The 26,173-nt window shown below is 35.2% G+C and overlaps 1 protein-coding gene across 10 annotated transcripts in view; it reads right to left on the minus strand.

Moving 5' to 3' along the window:
* TENM2 (teneurin transmembrane protein 2) overlaps positions 1-26,173 on the minus strand; it is a 558,019-nt gene that overhangs the window by 237,588 nt on the left and 294,258 nt on the right. For 7 of the 10 annotated variants that reach the window (XM_071758383.1, XM_071758382.1, XM_071758381.1 and 4 more), the window contains exon 5: positions 21,172-21,255. The exons of the other annotated variants lie outside the window; for them this stretch is intronic. In XM_071758383.1, coding sequence (XP_071614484.1) covers positions 21,172-21,255 — 84 coding nt within the window. The remainder of the gene's footprint in view (positions 1-21,171; positions 21,256-26,173) is intronic. 10 annotated transcript variants of the gene reach the window in all.

A 26,173-nucleotide genomic window follows, 5' to 3' on the forward strand; every position in this document is an offset into this window, starting at 1 on the left:
ACAAAAGAGGAAAAAAAATGGAAGTGAAAGTAAATTTCTTCTTATGTCAAAATATTTTACTAATTTCTAGTAAATGGAAAACAAATAGAACCATGTGACAACTTAAGCTTTCACCATACTGGGTTTTGGTAAGAGGCTGTGACATGACATGACATGACTTTGCCCACATATGCTGAGTCCTTTAAAGAGAAAAATGAAGGCTTTACACAGATTTAATAAAACACGTGGTAATTAACACGGAAAACATGGATAGCCACGAAGTATCATTGATGTTTTACTAAATATTATTACTGTATGTTTCAGACCTTGGTTAACATAAAAAAAAAAAAAAAAAAAAAAAAAAAGTCATTCAGATACTGCATTATGTTCTCAAAAACAAGAAACCACAACACATCTAGAACCAACTAGAAAAAGTAAGCTTTTGTTTAAAAACTTTACTTTAAACTTTAAACTTTACCATTTGTTTCTCAATATAACTCTAAGCATGTTTAAACATTCTAACAAAATCTGAGATTCCAATGAAAAATTTCAACATCACTAGACAAAAAAGTTAAAGTATTTAGTGATGTCACTGAAATTCTGTGAGCATCCCAAAACTATTAAATTCTCTTCCTTCTTTTACAACTCTTCTTTATCCAGAAGTTTACATGGTCAAAATAACTTTCATTTCACAACCCAACAGACAGAATGGGAATCAAAGTATGGTTCAGAGGAACAGATAGGTCCTCAGGGCTAGCCCCAAGCACAGTGAACAACTACAGCTGGTGAAGTTTTTTCCTTGATATGTGCACTAGCTACAGTTGTGATTAGGTTTTACTTGAGGAAGATTAAAAGCCAAAGTAAAATTGTGCAGTTTCAGTCCTTTGTTTTTTAAAAGAGTGTTTTTATAAAACTAGTTTTATAAATAAATTGTGATTACTACATCTTTTCCCCACATCCTCTTAGATATCACTGTATAACCCTCTGTGCTCTGATGGAGAAAAAAAACTTCAGTTTGCAGCCCCTTTTGTACGTAAGATGGTAGCAAGAACCTGGAGCTACAAATCCAGGAAGAAACCCTGCACAGACTGTACGAAACAGAGGAACATCCCGATGAGATATTTTGATGAGTGAACACTGATGTACACCTATCTTAAGAGAAACTCAATCAGTGAAAAGACAGAGTATGTTTCGGAGAGAGGATCTTCTAGAGCAGCTCACTAACCCATCACAAGCTGTGCTATTTTGCACATATGCTGGTGTAGCAGAGATGGGGTGAGGAATAACTGTGTACAGGCATCAGGAGCACTTCCTGAAAAGGACTGCAGCTGGAGAAAATGGAAGCAGCAGAGCTTGGCAACACACTGGTGACTACACACAGAACAAAAACCATCTTCACTAATAAGGACCAACGTTGCTGTCTCAAAGACAGAGATAATTCAGCTTTTATACCCTCTTTGATAATAATAAGTAGCCCAGCGAGTTAACTGTCTTCAAATATATGCTTTGAAAAACTGCAAGAAAAGGCTTTTATCCTGCTACCAATGAACTAGATAAGATTCACTATCTCCAACTTCTACCTTCCCTATGTAGTGAACTACATCTAAGAACAAACAAACAAAAAACCCCAAAACCAACCAACAACAACAAAAAAACCCCAAAACCAACCAAAAAAAGGAAATACAGACTTGTTACATACTATTAAAAGTCAAATAATGACTACTGCCACATGAGATACGGTTCAGCCTTAGCATCTATTTGTTGCTAGTGAAGCTGCAATGCACAGTAATCAGGATTTTGGCCTATTACTGAAAAAAATTAATAGAACAATTTTTCATGAAGGAAAGCTATGCATTTTTGATGGAAATTAAAGGGTCTTACTACACTTCTTTCAAGAAATTTAAGAATCTTCAGTTCCAGAAATAACTTTTCCTATTTACAAACCCCCCTATAATTCCACAAAGGTTTCAAAGACACTTTGTGACTTCTTAGAGAAATGAGATGGAATTCTTTTACTTATACAGTACCAAAAAAAAAAAAAAAAAAAATCTCTTTTCCTGTCCGTTTCTGTTTTATCTGGTACCCTCAATAACTGCAGTTTATTCGTAAAAGAAAACACTGCCTTATACCCTGTAAAATTAAGAACAAAACACATCTCCATAACTTGAAAATTACTTTACTCTAGCTCTAGAGGCTGTAAAATTTTTGTTCACAGAGGGTGAACTTTAAAACTCTGTCTACCTGGACAAAAAATGCCAAATATATTTTTTATTAATATGAAATATGTCTGTTATTTTTTCATTGCATTCTTACTAGATCATAAAGAAGCATATTACTAAGTGGTAACACCAAGACTATATCACCTAACCATAATAAACGTTTTAAAAATTGAATAAAATACAATAAGGCAAGGAAGAATCTGCAGCTGAAATCAGCAACAGCAACATCATCAATGAGTGTAACTGCTGGAATAGTGCACACGATGGGGGCCAACATTTCTGTTTAAATTCAATAGTACAGCAAACAGCTTTTTTCTTATCTGGCAGAACTGCAGGGAGAGGAGTGAAACTAAAATGACTAAACCAGGAATCAATGCTCCCCCCTCCCCATTCCTGAAAAGACACCCCAATAAAACCATGCTACATATTTCCCCTAAAACAGTGAAAATTCAGAAGCCGATAATAAACACATTTGATCTTAAAAATATTTTTAACTATTTTTATACTAGTTTTCGTCCATTTGTACCTGAGAGACTAATAAACTGTAAACTTTGATTCTTGTTTTGCAGAAAAGAAATATTTTGTTCCAACACCAGAAAATAGTCATACACCATGACTGAAAATCACGTCTTCCCTTACAGAAAACAAATCCTGTAACAGACCATGAGAAAATAAACAGTATATGCTTCTACCCCTAGCTCTTTTTCCTCCCTGCAGACAGACTCAGCGTGTGGTTCCTGAGGAATCAGTTGTAGAAGAACTCCCCTGCTGACAGCGAAATGCCAAATGCACGTCCTGCACATGTAATGTTTCTGACATTTCCACATCACACCAGGTTAACGTTTCTGACAAATGCTTAAAAATATATACCTTTTAAAATGTGTGTTTACTGTTGCCTCCCTATCTCTACTTTATAACATTTTAAATGTTATTTTACTCATGAAACCACCTCCACATTTGTCTTTGGATTTAAGTAGAAGTAAGTGCTTGCTGAGGGTCAAACACCTTTTTGTAATTAATGGGTACATTTCAGTTGATGGACAGTATAAAATGTGTAAATAAGTTCTTTGTACACAACAGAACTGTTAAAATCTTAAAACACGAACATGATTGGCAGATTTAACAGGAGCAGCACTGACAATGTTTTAGCACCCTACCTTCTTTACTGTTGCTATTCTTCACAGTAGGAGACCTTGGAAAAATCTGCAAAATTTTCAAGTGCTAATGCAATTTCTTCCCTACTTCTATTCTTTCCCAAGCAAGTACAAATTCCCTGTAGGAACCATTTATAAACCACATAGGTAGCCAGCATAGACACACGATCATTGCATCAACCATTGCTGTAGCTGAGCCATAACACCCATTTGTCTTCAGGAAAGGTGTACAGTATTTGTACAAGTACACCACCAAAACAGTACCTAGCAGATTTTTTGAAAACCTTCCAAAGAAGTCTTATGACATTGCATACAATGGACATGATAAACTCTCAGAACTTCTAAAATGCTTCTGGACAGTAGGTCAGTCCTCAACTTAAAAATGTGAATCTTAGAAAAAGATGTTTTCTACCACCCAAAAGAGACCCTTTGTTGAATATCTGGTTAACATAAAATACTTGTAGTAAACACAAACACATGTATGTATCTAAACACATTTACAAATATGTTTTACATATGCTTTTGAATTGATATTTGAAATATTTAAATATAAATTTTTCCCTCAAGAGTAGTGGTACCAATGACAGTAACAGTCACTGATGCTAACTAAAATTTATGATTTGGCAATGCAATTAATAAATTACTCTAACTTCTTTTAGAAACTGAATAATTAAGCATTCTTCAGTAAGATGATGCATACAATAAAAATGACAAAGCAAAAAAAATAGACACTTTAAACTCTGCCCCAGAATATCTGCACCATTCAGTAAAGGCATTTTTTCCTTTCTTTACTGTCGGTCTTCTACTTTTTAACTTTGCCCACCCCTGCTCATGATAAAAATGTATTTCAAGAACAATAAGAGTTTTTTAAACTTCCTTGGTATTCAGTCAGAGAGGTCATTCCTGCTTCAAAGCAAGACAAACTTCATCAGATGCAACACAGAACACAGTTCTTTGTAAATTCCTGCTATCCTGCTATAGCCACAACAACTCATTGTTATTTCTAACTTACCATACATACTGACAGACTTATAAGGATGGCAAACATAATAAAAATATTTTTCACTTGAACTGAAATCACTGTATTTCAAAATATTTTTCATGACTCAACAACAGAAATGAAGCTTATCACTCCACTTAGCAGAAGGCAGCCAGGCTCAGTGTGCTAGCACATAGAAGCTCTGTCTCTGGTGCCTGCAGGTACAGAGAAAACATGGGAAAAAGAACTACGACATATTCAGATGAGAGACTTCCATGCCATATAATTTGCTGAAATACACTGAAAGCACTAGATTATTAGAACATAGGTGCTACAGATTATATATTTTTCATCTAATTTCATTTGAGTTAACCTGATCAAACATTTACAGAACTGACCTGTAGTACTGACACATTTTGTTATTGCCCCACGCATGCTGTGGCAGTGGCCCCCTGACAAGGGATGAGGTGTAAGAGAAGACATATCTTCTTAACTGCTTCAACCAAACCGGCAAAAAATGTTCCTTTATTCCCTAATTCTGACATTCAGTGCTTTCCTGCAACATCCTGAAATTCTCTCTGTATATTCTTCAGTAAGACAGACTTCTCCAATGATCCACCAGAAAGGAATCCTAGGACAGCTCATTAGGCCAGCCATACCAGGCACAGTACAGGGAGAGAAAAACTTGAGACAGAATAGAGAACTTTTGACTAACTTCATGAGGATAACAAAGAGAGAGTTACACTGAAAACATTAGCTTCAAGAGTTGAATTTCTTTTTTTCCCCCGTCAGTATCAAACATTTGGTACCCAGTTCCAAAGCACACACCTTCCAGACTATCACTGCAAGTCACACACTGAACTTCATTAATTACTCCTAGCTAAAGATAGGAGGACCTAGTCCTCATTATAGTTATACCCCATTTCTGCTTTCTTATCCAAAATAAATTCTGGATTAACTTGTTTTAGTTTTTCAAATGTTTTTATTTTACATACAATTTTGGTAACTGACTGATTCTAGGCTCATCACAGACTGTGAATACCCCTTACCCTGAGACAGGGCTAATAAAATTTATTTATCTTAATAAATACTTGGTACTTTGGTAAAATACCAAAATGGTGACGTGTAATGTCCTAACACGTACCTAAGAGATTGCCATACTATTGTTACATCAACTATATTCATTCTCTATACTTGCAGAAAATGGAAAATGAGAGGCTTTTTCTGATAAAATCTGACTTGATCAATCTCCTACCTCTTGCTTTGGTTTATACTTTCATGATAACATACCCTCTTTTTTTTTTTTTTGCAATTAAAACAAAAATAAAGTAAAAAAACAAAACAAAAAAAAAGCAAACAACCCCAAACAGTTTAATCGTTCCCAACAGTCGCAATGTAACTTAAATGCTACCCTCTAGCACTATAAATGTGTAGTGGTATTATTTTTGCCTTATTTTGCATAGTCCAGTCCTACTGGACTGGATACAGCAGCATCAGGCAGTACATGGTTGCAACAGCTACAGAAGAGTCATTTTGCACATCACAGGATTCTCAGGAGCTGAACGAACAGCTTTGTCATCCACTATTGCTCTCTTTTTAATACTAAGGCACATATTTCTCATAAGGCTTAGATGTAACTGGGTTTTTTTTCAATTCTAAGTTTTATCTTTGGGTCCTTTATCATCTCTTTGAGTAATATCTTTCCTTGGCAGATAACCATGGTTTTATTAAAACATTATTGTAGATATTATGCTGTATTGTTGACTGCATATTAAATTGCTTCGTTTTGTTACAAAGTTCTTAAAGCCAAAAAAAACCTTTTTAAACTCTTATCTTGCTAACAGATTGAATCGTGATTGTGTAACAGATTGCAATTGCCTTGACTGGAGATCATATCAAAATTCCTCTGGAAGTCTGCTACTTCTTAAATGAACTCCTTAAGATGCAGGGGAAAACAGTTGTGGAGGTGCAGGAGAGAAAGAAGAAAAGCAAAATAGTGGATTCAACAAAGGAAAGGAACACAGCGCGTGAGATAACCAGACTTGTTGACAAGAGAGCTCAAAAACAGAGGGAAGAAAAAGCTGTTAACTCCTTTATTTTTTTTAACCAGAGGATGAGAAAGAGTACCTGTCTGCTAGGTTTAGGGATCAATGTGAAAAACACAAGCCTATCTGACTGAGACATTCTGTCTTAGATAAAACACAGCAAACCTGTCTTCCTGTGCCCCTACAAATATCTAACAGCATTCACAGAGCTGTTGAAGGGAAAGAGACAAAAAGTACACATGAACTTCTCTATTTGAATTTAATATTTCTTTTCCCTATTTACTATCATCTAGATAACCAATTAGTACACAGTTAGCATCAACAGGAGTTCAGATCCTGACCTGTAAACAAGCCTTTTTGTGCTTTGTGTTAAACATACCACTTGGAGTGCTCCAGGCATTCCTTATCCCTACATAGTGTCATATATACTGCACATTGAAGTGCTACCACTCAGGCACAGAAATATGAATATAAACAAAAAGAACAGCTGACACATTTGAACACATAGGTTACCTACATGTCCAAGCTATTCCAAATAAAAAGCAGAACCAGTAAGACAGCTGAATGACTGCAGTTCATCAATTAAAGTCCAGTCATTCAACTTAAGGAAAAGAGACCAAAAATTATATAAAGCTTATAGAAACCACCATGTTTTAAAAAGAAAAGCAAATTCGCAACAGGTGCAAAAATAACATTACACTCTACGCTGAGGGTTTGTTCTGGATATATTGTGTGATAGCACTGTCTATTCTATTGAACCAACACAGCCCAAACTGCACAGAATCACACCAGCAAACAAAGTGCAAAGAGCTTTCGCTCACTGAAAAACAATCAAGCAAATTTTTATTATGCATCTAACAGACTTGACCCTTTCTTTTTCTCATGTTTTTTACATAGAGCAGGACTGACTGTTGTACTCCCTGTCTGCCTAAACTTCACAAGTGCAATACAGTGATGTAACTAATTTAACCTCATTCTCCTGTCTTTGCTCAAGTGAAATCCCACTTCTCTTATTCCCTGTGAGAAAAAAATGACAAAATACCTTTGAAAGCATATCCCACATGTTGCACTTCTGAACAGTCATCCCTCCCATTAACTTAAGTTTACGCGGGTAAGTGTTAAGTATAAATGTAAATAGACACTCAGTATATATACATGTCTTTTCCTCAGTTTCTTTTTCATTGTGTTATTGTGTTTTAAAAACAAAACCATTGAAGGTATTGATCAGGCAGCCTGCAGCAAAGCAATACAAATATGTAGATACCAAACTGAGAAAACTAAAATTAGGTTATTAGTCAACAAGTATACTTTTAAATATTTACTTTGCTGAAAGAAGCAAGTTAATTTTGCTATTTTTGTGGTTCTTTAGCTAGTAATAAATGAAATAGAAAGAAATCATGTATACTAACTATGCAAGTGGGTTGTTTTATACAGATCAGGAATATGTATAAAATAATAGGGAAGTTACTAGACTAATGAAAAATTTCTATGAGTGCATACACAGACAAAGTGAAAATATTACAAAATTTCACTGAAATTACTAGCTTCTCTTGTAATGTGTAATAGCTTAATGATTTTCTTGATTTAAACGTAGACTCCTGTGGCTCAATCAAGTTGCTCTGGCAGCCAGACTTTAATATGATACTATCAGATAAATCCTGATGCAATGCCAGAGTACCTTATGGCAGAGGCAACAGCAGCACAGAACCATGTGGCACACATTGGATTTGTACTCACCATGAGAGAGCATGACTAGCCCTGGAAAATATCCAGTGTTATCAGCCACCCCATATGGATGTTAGATGTTTGCTGCTGCTTTGCTCACAAAGGAATGCTCAGGAGCCCTTGTGGTTTAAATAATATACCCAATTTTCTTCTTAAACATACCTCACGGCTGTGTAAACAAAAGGTAACACAGGATACAGGAGCTAGCACATTAAGTTCCATTCCCTTTGCATAGAGTGTGAATAGCAGCTGCTTTGCTTTAGATTATGGAGAACTGTGTCCAATTTTATCTTGGTCAATAGCTACTAAACATCTCCAGGACTGAGAAGTATCTCATGGCGATTATTACTTGGTTTTTTTTCTTCTGTTCTTTCTCTATCAGTTATCATTTGAGTTCTTCCAAACGCCCAGTGTAGGTTAACCACTGTAGGTTAAACCATAGTATTTACCTTGAGCAAGTTTTCAATTTTTCATTTGCACCATTGACAGGATATACTAAAAGAGCTTCCTTCTCCACATTCTATTCCCTTGACAATAAATATATATGTGTCTTCTCAAAAAGCTTAACCTCAGTATTCAAACATCAACTTTTACCATATTTCCTTTTTTTCAGGCAGGTTTATGGAACTGCTGTGATCAAAAATTATTTTCTCAAGCAATAAAATTTAGGGCTGGAAGATAAAATATTACTACTACAAACTACAACATGTATCATAAAACAATTAAAAACCTTCACAACCTCCCTGCATGGGACTATGGGAGCCATGCAGTAACCATAGCTACTCATGCCAGTGAAAATAATAGGCCATGAATAACAATGAAACCATAAAATACATTATGAAGAGCCATACCAAATCCCAAAAGCTAAGAAAACCTTCTTAACATGAGGGCAAAGAATATGTGCAAATCCACCACCTTTTCAATTAGCATCTGCCATAGACATATTTTTTCTCTTCAGTAAGATACTCCAAAAGCATATGCAGGCATCCATTTCAATACTTTTAGACAAAAAACAAATAGAATTTACCAGCTGCATAAGTTATCTGATAAACATCAAGAAACAGGCAATTGTTGTCAGAATCCTGTTACATTCAGGTAAGTAAACAGTATCTCTTGTAGAGAACTTAGGGCAAAGAGAATGAAAAAACCAGTTAATTATGGTCTTGAGAAACAGAACAGCACCTGTCTCTCCACTGCAGATTTACACAAAACGTTCCAAGACTAAATTTTGCTTCTGTGCTGACAGTCAGCCAGGTTTGTAAAGCAATTGTTATTGCTGACTTTCCCTCCCAACTTGTAGATTTACTACATATATGCCATGCAGAAAAAGATCTCAAAATGTTTTCTCAAATACAACAGGGGAGGCATAGGAATGTTTAGAATTCTTGTCAATTACATGGAGGATAATTCCTAGTATTGTAATTCTTACTTACACAGGGAACCAACATCATGTTATGAGGCGATGGACCTTTTGTACAAGTAGCACGAAATAACTTAATATTGACAGTCTAGGAAAAAAAATTGTTTATCATCTGGTATCCTCAAACAACGTCAAGTTTGACTAATGCACAGGCTGAAGCACTGCACTAATGCTAGAGAGAACTTTGTGATTCGGTGTGGAATGATATTTAAGATGGGAAATACCAGGAACTGGGATACAGGTATCCTTGATTCCAGAATAGTGGGATCTCTACCCAACTGCTATTCATGTTTCTGGAATCACCTGCAGCAAAACAGTGGACCAAGCAATGATCTGGGTTCTGAATGGATGGCAAGTTCCAAAAATTGTCAAAAGACTCAGTAGAGTAAGTACCCACACTGTGTCAGGACTATTATGATTTCAGGAAAAAAAAAAAATTACAGGGCTCACACAAATTAATTATCCTCTTTTTATACCACAAAGACATGTAGAGAGATACTTATAAAGACTCACAGAACAATTGAGTTTAGAAGGACCTCTGGAAGTCACTCAGTCCAGCCACCAACCTCAAAAGACAATCTCTAAGTTAGTAAGGTTAACTTTTTGCTCATTCCATTCTCAGCAGGAATACTGACATTTTCTGACTTTAGATATCTATTTTTGGTGATTCAAGTAGGGTTTAAAAGAATAAGAGCTGGGCTTACAGCCTTTATCTTTGCTGCTTACTACATACATGGTCAAAATTTTGTCAGCACAAGCAAATCACAGCCTCTCATACATACAGACTATAGTAATAAGCAGTCTTCTACTCTTTCTTTGTACACCCTTCTTTCCAAGTTTAGGCAAATTATGCAGTGTGCTTTGACATGAATAATGGGGACTGGTTCTAGAACTTGAAAATTTGTTATTTACTGAAACCTATATGAAACAGGTGACAGGAAGTCACAATGTTCAAGTGACTCCAGCGTCAGAGCTTCAGGCATTAGAATAGATGTCTCTCTTTGTCAGATCTGGCACATTCATAAGTTATTTGTAAACTGGGAAGTCTGTTTCAGAGCTCCCTCATTCAATGATGAAATTATATTTTCCTGGTAACCGCAAGCATGTCACTTATCTCTGTCAGAACAAAGCCACAAATGAACAATAAGGCAGTGTCACCACTTTTCATTAACAAGACAACTGCTAGTAATCCTGACTCTCACAAACTGTGTATGATATAGCTTTAGGGGGCTGGGGGGGAAAGGGTAAACCCCTCAAAAATAAAAAAAAAATGTGAACATGCATAAATATGACCATGTATTTAAAAAGCAGCTGTCATTTTCCTATAACAAAATAACTTAGGAAACTGCAATTTAAAAATGAGGAACTGCCTCTACTAGGTCTCTTTTTTTAAGCATCCCTTATGTTAAATATGATCCGTCTTCAATTTTTCATTAGGAACTAAAAGCTAATCTTGTATTTTTTCAAGTTGAGTAATGAACAGCAAGTTACAGTTACAAGAAATACCTACACTTCCATGAGGTCAGATTTTTTTCCTCTTTAGAAATAAATGGTGAAACAATAATAAATTGCTACATCACTTCACTCAACTATGTCTAGGATACATGAAAGCTCAAGGCATGGTACACAAGCTCAACAACATAATTGAGTTTAAAATATTTCAATGCTACACGGGCAATCCCAGGTGAGCCACACAAAACCGCACATACTATTGCTTTCTATTTCCCAATTTGGCTATAAATATAATGAAAGTATCTATTTCTGTAAATGTAATTATATGTACTTATGCAAAATCACAGCTATGCAGATCGTCTTTATTCACTACAAAAACACACACACTCCTGTAATATGCAACTACAGAATTATTTAACCTATAAATTAAAGAAAAGCAGTTAGGAGATCTAAGGACCCATGCATGAACCTTCAACAAAAGTATACAAAGTTGAAGTTGGACTGGAAAAGTTATCCTGACTCAACTTCTCTCGTATTTTGCAATTTAAAAGACACATAGTTACTCTAACAGTTCAGGACTCCTGTCTACTAAAGAAAGCTAAGTAGATGATTAATTCTGTCTTTAATAAGATAATGAAATTTAATAATTTTCATTTTCTGAAGTGGATAATATTCTAGGTTTGCCTCTCTTGAACTCCAAGAGATAAAACTGTGACCTCCTCCTTCCTATATATGAAAGGGCTCTCTACATAGGCCCGAACAAAAACTCCTAAAAAGAAACGTAAGAGTTTATGAAAATATTGATTTTTCTTTACCTTAATTTTCAAAAATGTATGAATGTAACTGAGACAGACAAAAATATGTCACTGATAAAAGTGCACAATTGCAAAGATCAATAGCCACTAAGAGCAGAAAGTATGCTTGTAGGAGTAAATACTTTTTGAGCACACGTCTACAATTCTGATACAGGCACATGCTGCACTATTCATCTTGCTTTGGCAGTCAGATTTAAACACATTTCTAGCTTGCTTATGTTAATGCCAAGAGACTTAAACTTGGCCAGTATAAATTTATGGCAAATAAGGGAAAAATAAAAGGAGAGTAGGTCACTATGTCAAGATAACCAGCAGAGCTATCTGCCCTGTACTACTCTCTTGGGGGATCCCTGGTTTACGGGATAGGGCACTTCTGAAACTAAGAGTACTTTAATGATGACAGTTTCATAGCAGCCCTTACAACCCCAGCAAACAGTTACTTGCACAGGACTTGAGTGTCAGGGAAAAAAATCCATAATGTATCTTTTAGACCTATGCTATATATAAAAATAATATTGTTCTACAAAAAGCTGTATTTACATGCCTTCTCAAAAAGGACATTAATCTCAGCGAAGAATTTTAATAACTTCTTGTATCAGTGGGTCTTGGAATAAAAACATTCCTATCCTTCTTTATTTTTTGTCTTTTATAGTTTTGGTGAAAGCACAATAAAACATGTTATTAACAACACTGCACAGTTTTAGCGACAAAACACATTCTATATTCCAGTGGTCTGACTGGCCAAGGTTTGAAATGCTAAAGTTAGGTAATTCTGTTTTTATGAAATTTTATTACTACAACTAATATTAGCTGGCTAACTCACTGCAAATGAGAAGTCAAGTCTTTGCAACACATTCTAGGGTGAGAAAAGGCACATTTCAGAAATTACAGTTTCTCAAGATCCACAATGAAAGAAAAAGTGAACATTAAGAGATGACACTTTAAAGGGATCTTGTAGACGTCTGAGTACCTTCTGGAAAAACTTGTACTTAACAGGAATTCCAGCAACTCTCACTTAGAATTCCTACCTTAGGTACAAGGGAAAAAAAAAAAACAAACAACAAACACACACACACACACCCCCCCCAAGTATGAGTATTGAAGTATATATTTCTATAGTGAGAACAATGAAGGTGAAAAAAAGGAAAATTCTAAATGCTAAATGGATTGTCATGTAAAATAACATGACCAGGTAAAGGAATCAAATTTATAATGGCATTTATATTACATTAAAAGCAGACTAAGAAATACAGCTAAAACACATATTCAACACAAATAAAAATGTATTTTTCTATGTTAATTTTACAAGGAAAAGAGGTGTAGAAGCATTCTATAATTATGCTGCCTCTATCTTATTAACATAAATTACCTAAATTTTCTAAGAAAACAGTTCAAAACTTACTTACAAGTCTCATTGGATCATATTTAGTCCTTTTATATTGTTTCAATAAAGCTAAACCATGGAGAAGCATCCCATCAGGAAGGTTTGAGGCTATAGTAATGCCTGTACCCCAACAACCTACTGCAGCAAACTGATCACAAAACTATTCTGATGCTTTAGCAATCCAAATACCTCTTCCCATCTCAACTTCTCATTCTAAAGGGTTAATCTACTATGAAATCCCTGTGAAATGCTGAGCTACATAACTAAAATGTCAAGTTAAAATATCCCCAAACCAACCACCAGCAACCAGAATCCTCCTGCTCAGGAATGAGTTCACTTAAAACCCCTGAAGGTGCCAGCAGTACCTGTTATTTCATATAACATTTCTTCACTCACACAAAGCAGCTCGACTACTTAGATTTTACTGATATTAAACTTTGTCTGTATGAATCTCACCTGTGTTTTTCTTACCCATGTATGTGCACTCACAAGATATGTCTGTCCTTTCCCTAGTTCAAATTTAACTTTGAAGCAATTTGATGTCTACTACCACCACAGACTTGAAAGGAAATACCTGGATAAGTACAGTAAAGGAAAGCAAAGCAAGTACCATTTCCATTTTTTTGTAATATTTAATATTTGCATTACTTTTCTTGTTACTACTACTTACTTAACTAGCAGTACTGACCACCCTGACAGCCACACATGCCTGAAATAATGTTGTTTCCTGACAACACAGATGTGACCAACTCTGAGCCATCTTCAAAGGAATATGGGTAACATATATCAAAGAAGTGACTTCAGAAATGAAGAAATCAATACTTGTCAGTCCTATCAATCTTTCTCAGATTCACTCAAATCTAGCTGAAACATACTTTCCTTATTTTAATTCTGCCTCTGTTTGCAGAATTTTTATCCTTTTAGCCTTTATTACATATGTAGAAGTACTCTGCAGCCATGGCATTTCTGGTGTTTATTTCTTCCTGAATTCAAAATTGTTGACATAAATCCACAACTGAAGCTAAAAAAATGCAGGTGGTATTGAATATTGCTTTTAAGATACAGAGCTCACTAATTTTTAGAGAAGTGTCTTATAACCAGGCAATGTTCAGGAGGCACCCTACAATGAAGCTAGCTGTGAGTTAGATCCAAAGGCTCCAAACCTTACTGCCAAGAGTAGAAGACAATAAGAAGCTTCACTGCAAGTGCAGTTCTGTTACTTCTGACAATGTTTTCTCTAGAGAGGATGAGACCTGACAGTGGCTAAAAAAAGAGATGCTTTTTATGACTCCGAATATGTCAATCTAGTGACTTAAACAGGCACTTACTTGGTAAATCAGAACATGTGGCTGTTCAGTTTGTACTGTGTCATAAAGCTGTCAGGGAGGCTGCACAAGCTGCTTTTGTTTTCATTACCAAGAAGAAGCACTGACATACGTTCCCAAAAATTATTATCTCACATGATACACAAACTCAAAATTCAGAATCAAAACTCTGGAGAAAGATCTAATACTGAGAATCACAAGGTATCCTTTGAGAAGAAGGAGGAGGTAGGACAGCAGTACAGTTTTGCCCTAAGTATGAATATATTATGGAGCTCAAAGACCTTTGAAGACTTTGCACGCTTGACAGGTAACAGATAAAGATTTCAGGTATCTAAAGAGAAACAGACCACCTGATTTTATTTTTATCTAGTTGCTGATCATTTAAGTTTTCCAAAATACACTTAATTTCCTACTTTGACATGCTATTTATTCAAATAAAATCAGTGATTGAAAAAAAAAATAAACTGACAGTAAGTCTTTAAGTCCTTTTGGAGTCTCCTGGCACTAACACCACATTTAATGCTGTCATTAATCAGGACCATGTAGTTCAAGTCAAGTGGGATCTGAGGCACAGCTTTTTTCTACCTCAGACTTGACTGAGAGAATGAAGCTTTTGTTCTAAATAAAAAAGATAATAATAAATCAAGTACAATCACTTGTGGAAAGACTGCGGATATACACTAGAGCAAAACCTGTCTCTGAAACATGTTCACTCTACTGAACCATCATTTCCTCATTGCTTCTCCATATTAAAGGTACAATGTAATCAATTTTGTTTAACTTACTATTACTGAATACAAACATTTTGCCCCAGATTCAGATTACACTTCCAGCTCATAACACACACGAGAGAAGGTGCTTATAAAAGCAAGCTACAGAAACCCACAAAGAAAGCACCTGTCAGGCTCCCTCCACTTTTACCCTAGTAGTTTATGTATGCAAACCTAAGTCAAAGAATTATAGCACTAGCATAAAAAATACGTATATAGTTATTTTTTTTAAATAGTATTTCTTGTCTCCTTCCTTATTTAAGTTTCACAGCATACATATGGGTATGAATAAGTAAGGGATCCTTCACCCTAACGTCAAGAACAGCAGCTTGAGAAATGTTTCCTATTAACATAAATGATAAAACACGTACATAAGGCTGCCTTTCAAAGAGGTTTGATAATTCATAAATGAAATGTTGACATAGATCAGGTCAACTCAAATGCTTTGCAATATAAGTAACATGTAAATCTGTTTATCACTTGTAAGGAACATGGGATGACTTTAAATGCTCGTTGTCGAACATAGGCAGAACACATTGAGTGCAACTCCCATTTCAGTTCTCAATCCTATTTTTAATTTCTATGCAATCTGCAAAGACAAAAACGCACTAAATCAGATCGCTCGGTTTTTACTTTTATTGGGATACTTAACATTAATCGCATTTTTCGGGCATTGCTTTTCCACACATTCATTACTAAAATAACAAACTGAATGTAGTTTGAATAAAAATATTAAAGTAACTGCAAGTACAAAAGCTTAACCTTATACACATTTCTATCAATGTTTCCTCAGCCAACGTTCATAAGGATGTAATGTGATGCTTCATTTAAACCACATGTTTCAGGACTTTGGCAAACATGCAAACAAAAGAAATAGTAATTCCTTTAAAATGGATTTAAATTTTTTTTTTTTCAGATATTACAGAACACGTTTCTTACAGGACAGTATTGAAGTGGATCATGAGATAAACCTTATTTTGTTCTGCAGTTGAAATGCCAGCACAGTACATTATGATCCCTTAAATACTTCATCCTGTTTAAAAAAACCTGAAACTGATCCCACAAGACACTCGAACCTGCTCTGTCTTGACAGCCACAAAGACACTGAAATGATCCAGAAGTAGGGTTGCTTTAAGAACTACAAGTGCCATTGTGCAAAGAAAGGCTAAATGAAAAGTTTCTCATTATAACCACGTATTTTGAAAGGATAGAAGTCAAATGGAAGCAAAAATACAAATAATTAAATAAATTATACGCATCAGCATAGCTGTAAGTTTTCAAAGCTCCTTTTAGGAGTTTAATGTTTCCTTCAGTTTCCCATAAGAGCTTCATGATTATTATTTTCACTAAATGTATGTCCACATTTAATCATGCAAATTGTACCTCCACCGCAGAGATGTGTCATTAACCTTTTCTGAAAAAAGTGAAATAAAATCACTCAGCATGAGAATGCTATAGTCAACACTATCAGATGGTGTTTTGTCACTGCTTGTATTAAAAATTGCAACTTGTTTCAGCAGACTCTTGAAGGTAGAAGGTTCATGTCTAAAGTCAAAAAGGTACTTTGTATAAGCTGTCATAGAATTCCCCAAAATATAACTGACTTGAACAAGTATTTTTCTAGCAGTTCAGTCTTTAAACATACAATCTGCTTCTCAAACAAATTTGCAAATTCTTTACTTCAAATACCGTTTTCAAGACAAATTCTCTAAGATGTGTTAGGTTTGCCCCTAGGAGAAACACCTGGTATTACAGTCAGATTGCTTTCTTCTAGGACCCAATATGCAAGAGAGCTTTATTTCCCCCTCAGAATCTTCAACATTCTCTATTTATCACATGCTTTTGGTAATGCAGTTATATTTTCTGGTTGATTGTTTCTTAACAAAACAGCATATTGCATTAGGAGCAATTATATAACCTGGACTTAGCTACTTAAAGAAATAATTGTTAAAATCCAATTATAAAACAATTTTTTATCATACAATAAACCTCCCAGAAATGCAAACCCATATCATTCTCAATAAGAGAAACCTACACCAAAAGCAGCAGCGTGAGCTAAATTCCTCACTACTCCAACAAAAATGGAGTTATTATAAGAACTAGCCACAGTATCAATACACACTATTTAAATATATTTTTTAAAGTAAAAGAACTTACTCCTGTCTGAAGGCTGCCGGACATTAGGCTACCATTCTCACTGATGATTTCAAATGTCCTGCCATAGAGTGATCATCCTCCTAAATCCCCATACCACTACTTACATTATGTATCTAAACATCACAAGCACAGGATAAAATCCAATTAAATTTCTTCCCCCAGGAAGGGAAGAATCCCTAATTAAATTGAATTACAGTTCAATTAATAATATCCAAAAATTAGTAGAGAACTTACTCCCACATGACAGCTTACCATAGGTCTTTCAGATAGCTGTATGTTTGCTGCAACAATGTATGATAGATACAATTTAATAACACTACTCTTTCATGTCTCCTTTTGGCACCGAAAGGACTATGCATGAATTCAGAGGCTATGGACTCCAATCCAATGTCCAGATTTGTATCTTCACAATATACTCCAGATCAACACGTTGAAACAAATATCAGACATTTAAATAACACCACAATGTCTGTGATGTAAACCAAAAGATAGGAAATGGTAGAAAATAAGGCTCCCGAGACAGCAAGTGTTATTTCACTGCAATATGGTTTTTAATTACTTTTCTCAATCCCTCCTACCTTCCATTTAAGTCTTCTATTGCACTTCATGTATCAGTTGGCTTGCACACACTACACAAGGAACTTTTATCTTCATTATTTAAGTAGCAGCACAGGCCCTTGATGAGTATCCTACTCAAATCATACTCTAAGCTGAGAGGTATTAAATTTCTTATTTTACTTTTATATATTGCTCAATATTAAACTATCTGAATGCTTTAAAAGCATTATTACATGATTTTGATAATTATCTGAGCTTTTGCTACACTATTTTATAGCTATAAAAAGACCTTTAGTTTTCATTTCTAATTCTGGGTGCTTAGCATGAGAGATTTGAGATATTCTGGTGTGTGGGTTTTTTGTTTATTTTTAAAATCTATTAAGAATCCTTCTCCCAGAAAAGGAGAAGTCAGGAAAGGTAAGATTTAGGTCTACTCCCCAGGCTAGGTAAAGGAGGTATTTTCCTTACAGGAGGCTTTTATCCTTTTTCCTTCCAAAGTCTGTACCCAGAGCTGACAGCAATCCTTCTGCCTGTATTTCTTAAGCACTGACCATTGTTAATACCTGTGTTTGTCACTTAACCTGCTTTTCCCCCATTGCTTCCTGGTCTGCACCAGCTGCATTTTCCTCCAAAGCCAAGGTTGAATAGATCACTAAACCTCACATGCTATTAGAACAAAGCAAAGCAATCCACCCACTAAATGAGCACAATCGATTCCTGGGTAGCCTTAAAATGAGAAGTCTGAGGGGGTCTAGTTAGGGTGTCCTCTTCTGTTGACACAACATGCACACTGAAAGCTTTGCAGCACTCTTTGGATGCATTCTATGCCATCTGAGCATTATAATCAAGGTTAGTGACCTCTGTTTGTTTTGGCAGCATCGAGTTCAGTGTAAGAAAAGCTATGGCACTTTTAAAATGGACAAGAGGCAAAAGCTCAGTTTTGGCATATTACCTTGAATTAGCAACGTAGTAGATTAGGCTGACAAAAATGCCAGTTAGCACATCTGGACCTGTAAGCTCACTGCACCTTTCTTACAACTTTCAGAGAAAACAAGGAGCTATTTTGCTAGCCATATCAGTTTTAGGATTCCAAAGAAATAAGACTTAAAAAAGTAAAGAAGTTTTTCTGTTACTTTCCTCTGGTCTTATTTTCTCAAGTGCATGTTACTGTCAAGCCAGAGGTGAGAATTAATACTACCAAATACTTGTGCTGCTATATCATTATTAATATATTCTCATGTTATTCTTAATTTCTAGAGCCCTGAACAAACACAATACCAAAAATTATAAGCAATACAAAAATTTGAGATGAGAAGGGTTTCAGGCTGTCAAAGGAAAACAATTAAACCACAGAAACAACACCTGATGAAAATGGGAAATGGGATTCAAATGAGAAAAGACACTGTTCACATAGATGATACTTGTTGCAAAAAACTTATCTGTGATTGCAGAAATAATACTCAAGTGTTGAGATTTCAGTATGATTTGTATAGCATAACTCATTTATTTTGTCTGTGCCAAAATCCCTTGTGCAACAGAAATAATCACAAATGCTTTGAAATGAATATACACATAAGATCATGCCTGTTCTTCCTTAATTTCATCTTTACTACCAACCATACATGTGCCACCTTGGGCAATTATGGAAATTTAATTGCTCTCCCAAATGCTTTGGTTCCAGCTCTTGTAACAAGCATGAGAATAAAATAACTGGTCCTTATCTCCAGTTTGAAAACACATTGAGCATTCTAGGGCGGCATTAACTACAAAATGGTCATGGATACTCAGGACCTTTCAGAATTTGATGTAAGAAACCATCCCAGTACATGCTCAGACACTGTTTAAGATTCAAAGCATAATGCTATTCACAGGTTTTTACCAACAATGATGCAATTATGGCAAGAAGAATATAAGAAGATCAAACTGGAGGTGATGAGAAAAATGTATTTTATGACAATGGTTCTCTATTAATCAAGCAGAATACTATTCCTGATTAGGGCCCTTATTCAGCAGAGCATTAACTTAAGTGCTTAAATGAAAAGCCCAAACGGAAAGATATCTTTTGTGTATGTACTAGGTCACAGTTGCAATGGAAGAGAAGAATGAAATATCAAAATATGTCTTTCATCTCATTAGGCTGTCAAATAAAAGGCAAAAATTGCAGTGCTGAAGACAAAAGATCTTACAAAAAATGATCCCTACCAACTTAGTAAGGGCACAAGCTGATACTATAGTTACTGTAAGTGTACAGATCTAGTGAAGGGAGACCATATTTTTAATTCAAGAAACATCATGAGGAAGATGTCACTGAATCACTACCTTTATACTAAAATTCAGATATCTTTGGATTTATATTAATTAGCTTGCTAATCTTTTCTTTTGCTAAGGATTACATTGCAAGTTTTTTTCCAAACCACCTCCCCCTCCTACCCCCAGAAGACATTTTGATCTCAAGGAAACAAAAAGGTTTGTATATAGGGAGCTGTGGTAATTGTCTATCAACGAGGTGATCCCTCCACAAACCAAAAGAACCCAACAAAATCCTGACTGTTTTGCACAGCCCCTCAGATGCAAAACTGCAGCGAGGCATCAAGTTTGACTGTCTGAATCTAAAACTCTTAGATAAAAAAATTTAAAAAAATCAAGACTCAACACTAACAAAGCTATTATTAAATCTTTCATTAGAAAGTCAGATTTAAGAATCGCCGAAGAAATACCTGTCACGTGCAAGCTTCTACAAGTGGGATAAACCGTACATAGTTACTTTTGAAAAAATACTTCTTGATACAAGTACCATATTGTTTCTTAAACTATGTCTTTGTACACTCAGATCTGACAGCTCTTCTGCATCTTAGCTCTCTTTCACTCCATGTAATGAGGTCTGTCCTGTGAAGCAATGTCAGCTCAGAGAAAAACACTCAGTGAAGACTCTCAATAAAAACCCCATCTTCTCACTTAGCTCAATCAAATCAGGAAGGAAATATTCAACTATGAAACAGAACTATGTAGTAAGGAGAGATCAGGTTTATTCAACCAAATACAAATGCCCAGGAGGAAAACCAACAAACAAAATCCACAACAGGTGGATATAGCATAACATAAACGGGATTAATAACTGCAAAACCCACACACTCTAAACTAGGTTCTTAATTTAAAAAGAATACAGTTTAAGCAAGATAAAAACCTTACGTATTAGAGAGTTCTTTGTCTCAGCCAGCTGCTGCCAGCTTGTCTGTCTGTCTTTCAATTTCTCAGAAAGGTGTGTATGAAAATCTAAATAAAATAAAACAAATACATTTTAGAGAAGGTTCTTTTTCTCTTTTTCTTCCAATCCATTCACCTTTAGTGTAACATATCCAATAGAATATTTCACCTCCTCCCACCCAAAGCATTCTGGAATAATAAAAATACATTACTTAATGTTATTAAGAGACAGCAAAGTATTTGATCTTGTTATCAATGACAAATAAAAAGGCATATTGAGTAGCAGCAGTACTGGTGAAATCTTGCTTGGAGGAGGTAGGTACATATACCCACTGTCAGTATCATTAACCACCAAAAGAAGAGAGTACTTAAAAATCTGGCTATAGCACATGCCAGAATTTAACACCAAGTCTTTCAGATCATGCTAACTTATTTTCACTTTGTTATCTGTTACTCCTAGAGCAAAGTATCATTACATCCTTCTAAAAAATAACTTTTAATATTGAAAAGCAGAGTTATGATACGTTTGGAAAACGCACACTTTCAGCCATAACAGATCACTTCTTACACGTTTATTGCAGCAGCATGATGACTTGTACATTGACTGTCTAAATAATCAGGCTCATTCAGCTGCATCTTAACTAGACAGGAACCACTGAAACTGCACTGTTGCTATTTTTTATATTTCTCTCATAAAAACTGTCTTTCAGAAGACAGATTTCAATATATACCACAGAATCACAGAAAGTTAGCGGCTGGAAGGGACCTCGAAAGATCATCTAGTCCAACCCCTCCTGCCAAAGCAGAGTCACCTGTAGCAGGCCACACAGGAACATATAAATTCCTTTCACTTTAAATAGACTATTTGAATAACCAAAAAACCAGGATACTTTCAGTGCTACAACTAGTTCAAATATACCTGGATTTTGAAAACATGAAGCTAATGGGAAGTACTCTTACATCTAAAAAGCAGAAAATAAAGTTCTTATGGAATTTTATAGGAACAGGAGAGTTTTCAGATGCAGTAAGCAGGAAATATAAATCTTATTTTTATTAAATTAAAAGAATTTCCTAGTACAAGCCAGTAAAACAAGAAACCTAATAATTAATATATGATTACTTCAATTTTTGTTCTTCATTGCCTTTACAGCTTCAACTGGCGTATCATCTTACTTGGAATATCTAAGGTTCAATTCCTTAATATTTTTTATAGGATAATAATTTAGTCTTGCACCCGAGACTCACCACAATCAATTAAAACTTGTACTGTAGAACACACTAACTTATTATATGCAAGGCAAAAAAGGCAATTCATTGACAAGGAGACATAAAAATGACTGACTTAAGCAATATAAAACAAACCACTTGGCATGCTAGAGATGTAAGGCAACAGATTCTTGTTAGGATCTCATGTATTTTAACTTAAAATGTCTGCAACAGAAATAACAGCAAATAATGACAGTTCCCAAGTTTTACTTTATTGGCTTTGGGGGGTAAAGAGGAATTTTAAGTGACAAGTTATAATTTTACAAACAATAAAATCTAGACAGTTTCCTAGAGCAGCTAAACATCCCCTTGCCACACACAAAAAAACAAGTTTGATGTGGTATGTACTAGAAGTAATTTTCAGGCATTTTGGCTTATGTCTAATAACTTTGGCTTTACTTTTGATGACACAGGCTTCTGTAAAACAAGAGATTTTCAGCAATGCACCACTGAAAGATAATTTTAAGAACAACATGCAAGTGAAGCAAATACATACAAAGTGTGGAGCACAACAACTATCCATATAAAACTTGGGTAAATAAAAATAAATCATTGCAAGTATCTTCGTTTTTGTGTTACTAGCAATTTCCCCAAAAACAAAATACTAAAAGTTGGCGAGATTGTTTTCACATGTCATATTTTTAAAATATGAGCAAATAAATCTAAGTAAATAGAAGGATATGTATTAATATATTGAAAATGAAGTAATGCAATTGTTTCACTAGGTTTTTGTTTTGTTTTGTTTTTTAAATTTTCCTTTTTTTAATATGAAAATGGAACCAAATTATTAAAAACAATGCAAGTCTTCTGTGGTACTTAAAACTAAATTATGTAATTTAACTTGTTTGCAATTTTACAGCTTCTGCTATATCAGACCCTATAAAATGCGAATTTTTGAAATCTTTACTGTTCCTACTTTTGCTTTAATAGATGTGTCATTTTCATTTCTCTCTCGAGGAAAAAACAGAATTAATCCATCAACAGTTTATCAACTGACATTTTATTGCATTACACTTTAAGCTTGTGTATGTTACTGAATCTGCTTTTTTTCCTCTTTTTACCTGTCTGTGGCTACCTTGGGATATTTGATCCTTACAACTGGTAAAGCTTAGGACAACAAACTGGTCCCCCAGGGAAGATCAGCCATCCCTCTTTTTATGTCAAACATCTAGTGGCTAATATGTAAGTTTCCAAGCTCTGCTTCTCCAACAACTGAAAAAGAAAAAAATTGCTACCAATGCCCCAAAGAAATAATAATTTAAATTTTGAGATATTTTAAAAACAGTGTTATCTGAAGGGAAATAATGGGTATTATTTTACTTTGGCACTCACAGGGAGTTAAACCTAATTGCATTTTGGGTTATTACTAGCAGCTACTCTCAGAATCAAACATCCTCATGAGGACTATTGTTCTAACTAATCTACTTATTAGGCTTTTATTCAGGTTTAGCACAGTCTGTTATAAAAAACACCTCAAAGGGATAGTAATAGAATTTGCAATTATCAGACAGGAAAGAACAGACTATGACCTAAAATCTTTAAACTTGCCAAAAACTTGGAAAAAATAGCTTTTGTAAGTAAATCTTTAGATCATTAAGTTAATTTTAGTTCTTATCAGACACCATATTTCACATCTGCAAAAGGTAAAATCTGTGTGAATTTACTATGCTTTCCTCTCATACAGTCCTCAGAAACACAATCCCCCTCTAATCCACATCTCTGTTTGACCCTACAAGTAACCTAAAAAGAAAGAAATCTGCTTTTTCTACGTTACTTTCAAAGATGAATTAGTACCAGTTTTCAGCTTGGTGTTTCAAGTCCTAGTGAAAGTTATAAATCTATGCTGATACGGTTCATTTTAAATAACAGCATATGCACCAGCAGTTGTTTTTCACAATTGAGAAAAGAAGTACTGCAATTCCTAAACCACTCTCCTGTGAGACAGACAATGCTGAAGACTATCTGCTTCTCTTCTGCACATGATTCAGCAAACTGCACACGAAGCAGTCAGAGGCTCCCCTCTGTAGGATCCCACCACAGAGCAGTTTTAGTCCCCACAAGACACCTGCTTCTCACAGGGAAGAGGCTGATCACCAAACATCATGCTGGTCCTCATTTATGGTTCCTCTTTTGAGCTGACCTAACAATGTCTCAGCTCTTACCTAGGCAGGAACATCACTACCTGTGACCTCCTCTCTCCACTACTATGCCCAGTCTGGCACATAACTGCTTTACTCCTTCTTTGTAAGGGACTACAACCACATCAGCTGCTTTGGATAAGATTGCACTGGTTTTAATTTATTAACCAATGCCAGCAGAACAGAGAACTGGGATGGCTGTCAAATCAACATCAGGGGCTTCATAAACCAAAGGAAAGAAGGTTTCCTAATCCAAGCATACAGTTCTAGTAGCACTAAGTTAGTGTAACGTGCTGGGTGCTGTGTAACCCTGTTCCCCAAAACCACAATTTCTTATGTCAAAACAACAGTGCAAAGCTAAGGCACATGAACAAAACAGTAAAAAGAACCAAAGCACTAACATATTAGTCCTACTGACATACTGGGCATTTCCTTCAGTGACCTGAATATTCCCTAGGACCTAGAACACCTTCTATGCTTTTAACACGGTAACTCATTGCTCATTTAAATTCAAGCAAGCCCCTGACAATATAGAGAAACACTAAACCAGATACCCACAGATTGTTTCTGGGGAGCTGGTGATTGAGATCAATGTTCTAGTTATATGAAGCCTCACAAATTAGAACAAAGAAGCTCTTAAAGTAATAACTTCAGCATCTGACTTCCTCGTATAGTTGAGTTGTTCCCTGTTAATCATGGTTTGTATTTGAATTGTTAGAGCTATTTAAGTAATTAAAGAGCCTGAACAACCTTTAGACTTTTACTTACTGATCTCTCTCGTTTTTCTACAGTTCAATTAGTAAAAAATAATAAAAAAAAAAACCAAAAACCCAAACAACTAATTAGAGTTTTCAAATAATTTATCTGGTAAAATCTATTTTGTCATAATTTCTTAATAACTAAGAACTGACACAATTCACAACAAGACAACTATACAAACTTACTGCCCTAATGTGTCATCTGTTATGGAAAAAGATTGAAAAGGACAAGACTTCAATCTCAGATTTTACCAACTATCTCCTCAGCCTCTATAATGAGACCACCTACAGCTTTGTAACACAATTATTTTCAGTACTCTGACAAAAGAGCCAAAGTACCATCTACAGCCAATCAAATCAAAGATCTCTTATCACACCTCTAGACTAAGGAAAAGTATAAACTAGAGTAAACATACCAAAACACTCCTTCCAAATAGCCAATGAAAGGAGTTTGTATATCAGATTTTCTAACATTTTTATTCAACAGCCCTGGTTGGATTTTTCTTCCATTGATTTCTCAAGTCTGGCTTTAAATCACTGTAAATTGTTAATATTTACAAAGTCCAGGGGCAAGAAGTCCAGCAACTTCCCCAAATTTTACATGAAACAGGCTTTTGCTCATTTTAAATCTGCCATTTGCACAATTGATGTTGTGTGTTTGCCACCCAGGGAAAACACTGCTGTTACTCACTTTCTCCCTGTACCTCACCACTGCACGGATTACCATCACGTCACCAGTCAATAGGGTTTTTTTACACTAAAGAATATTAAACTACTGAAGTCATTTTTCACAAGGGAACTATGCCATACTTTGGTTAACCCATC

This window comes from Heliangelus exortis, chromosome 15 (assembly GCF_036169615.1).
Source record: "Heliangelus exortis chromosome 15, bHelExo1.hap1, whole genome shotgun sequence".
NCBI lineage: Eukaryota > Metazoa > Chordata > Aves > Apodiformes > Trochilidae > Heliangelus > Heliangelus exortis.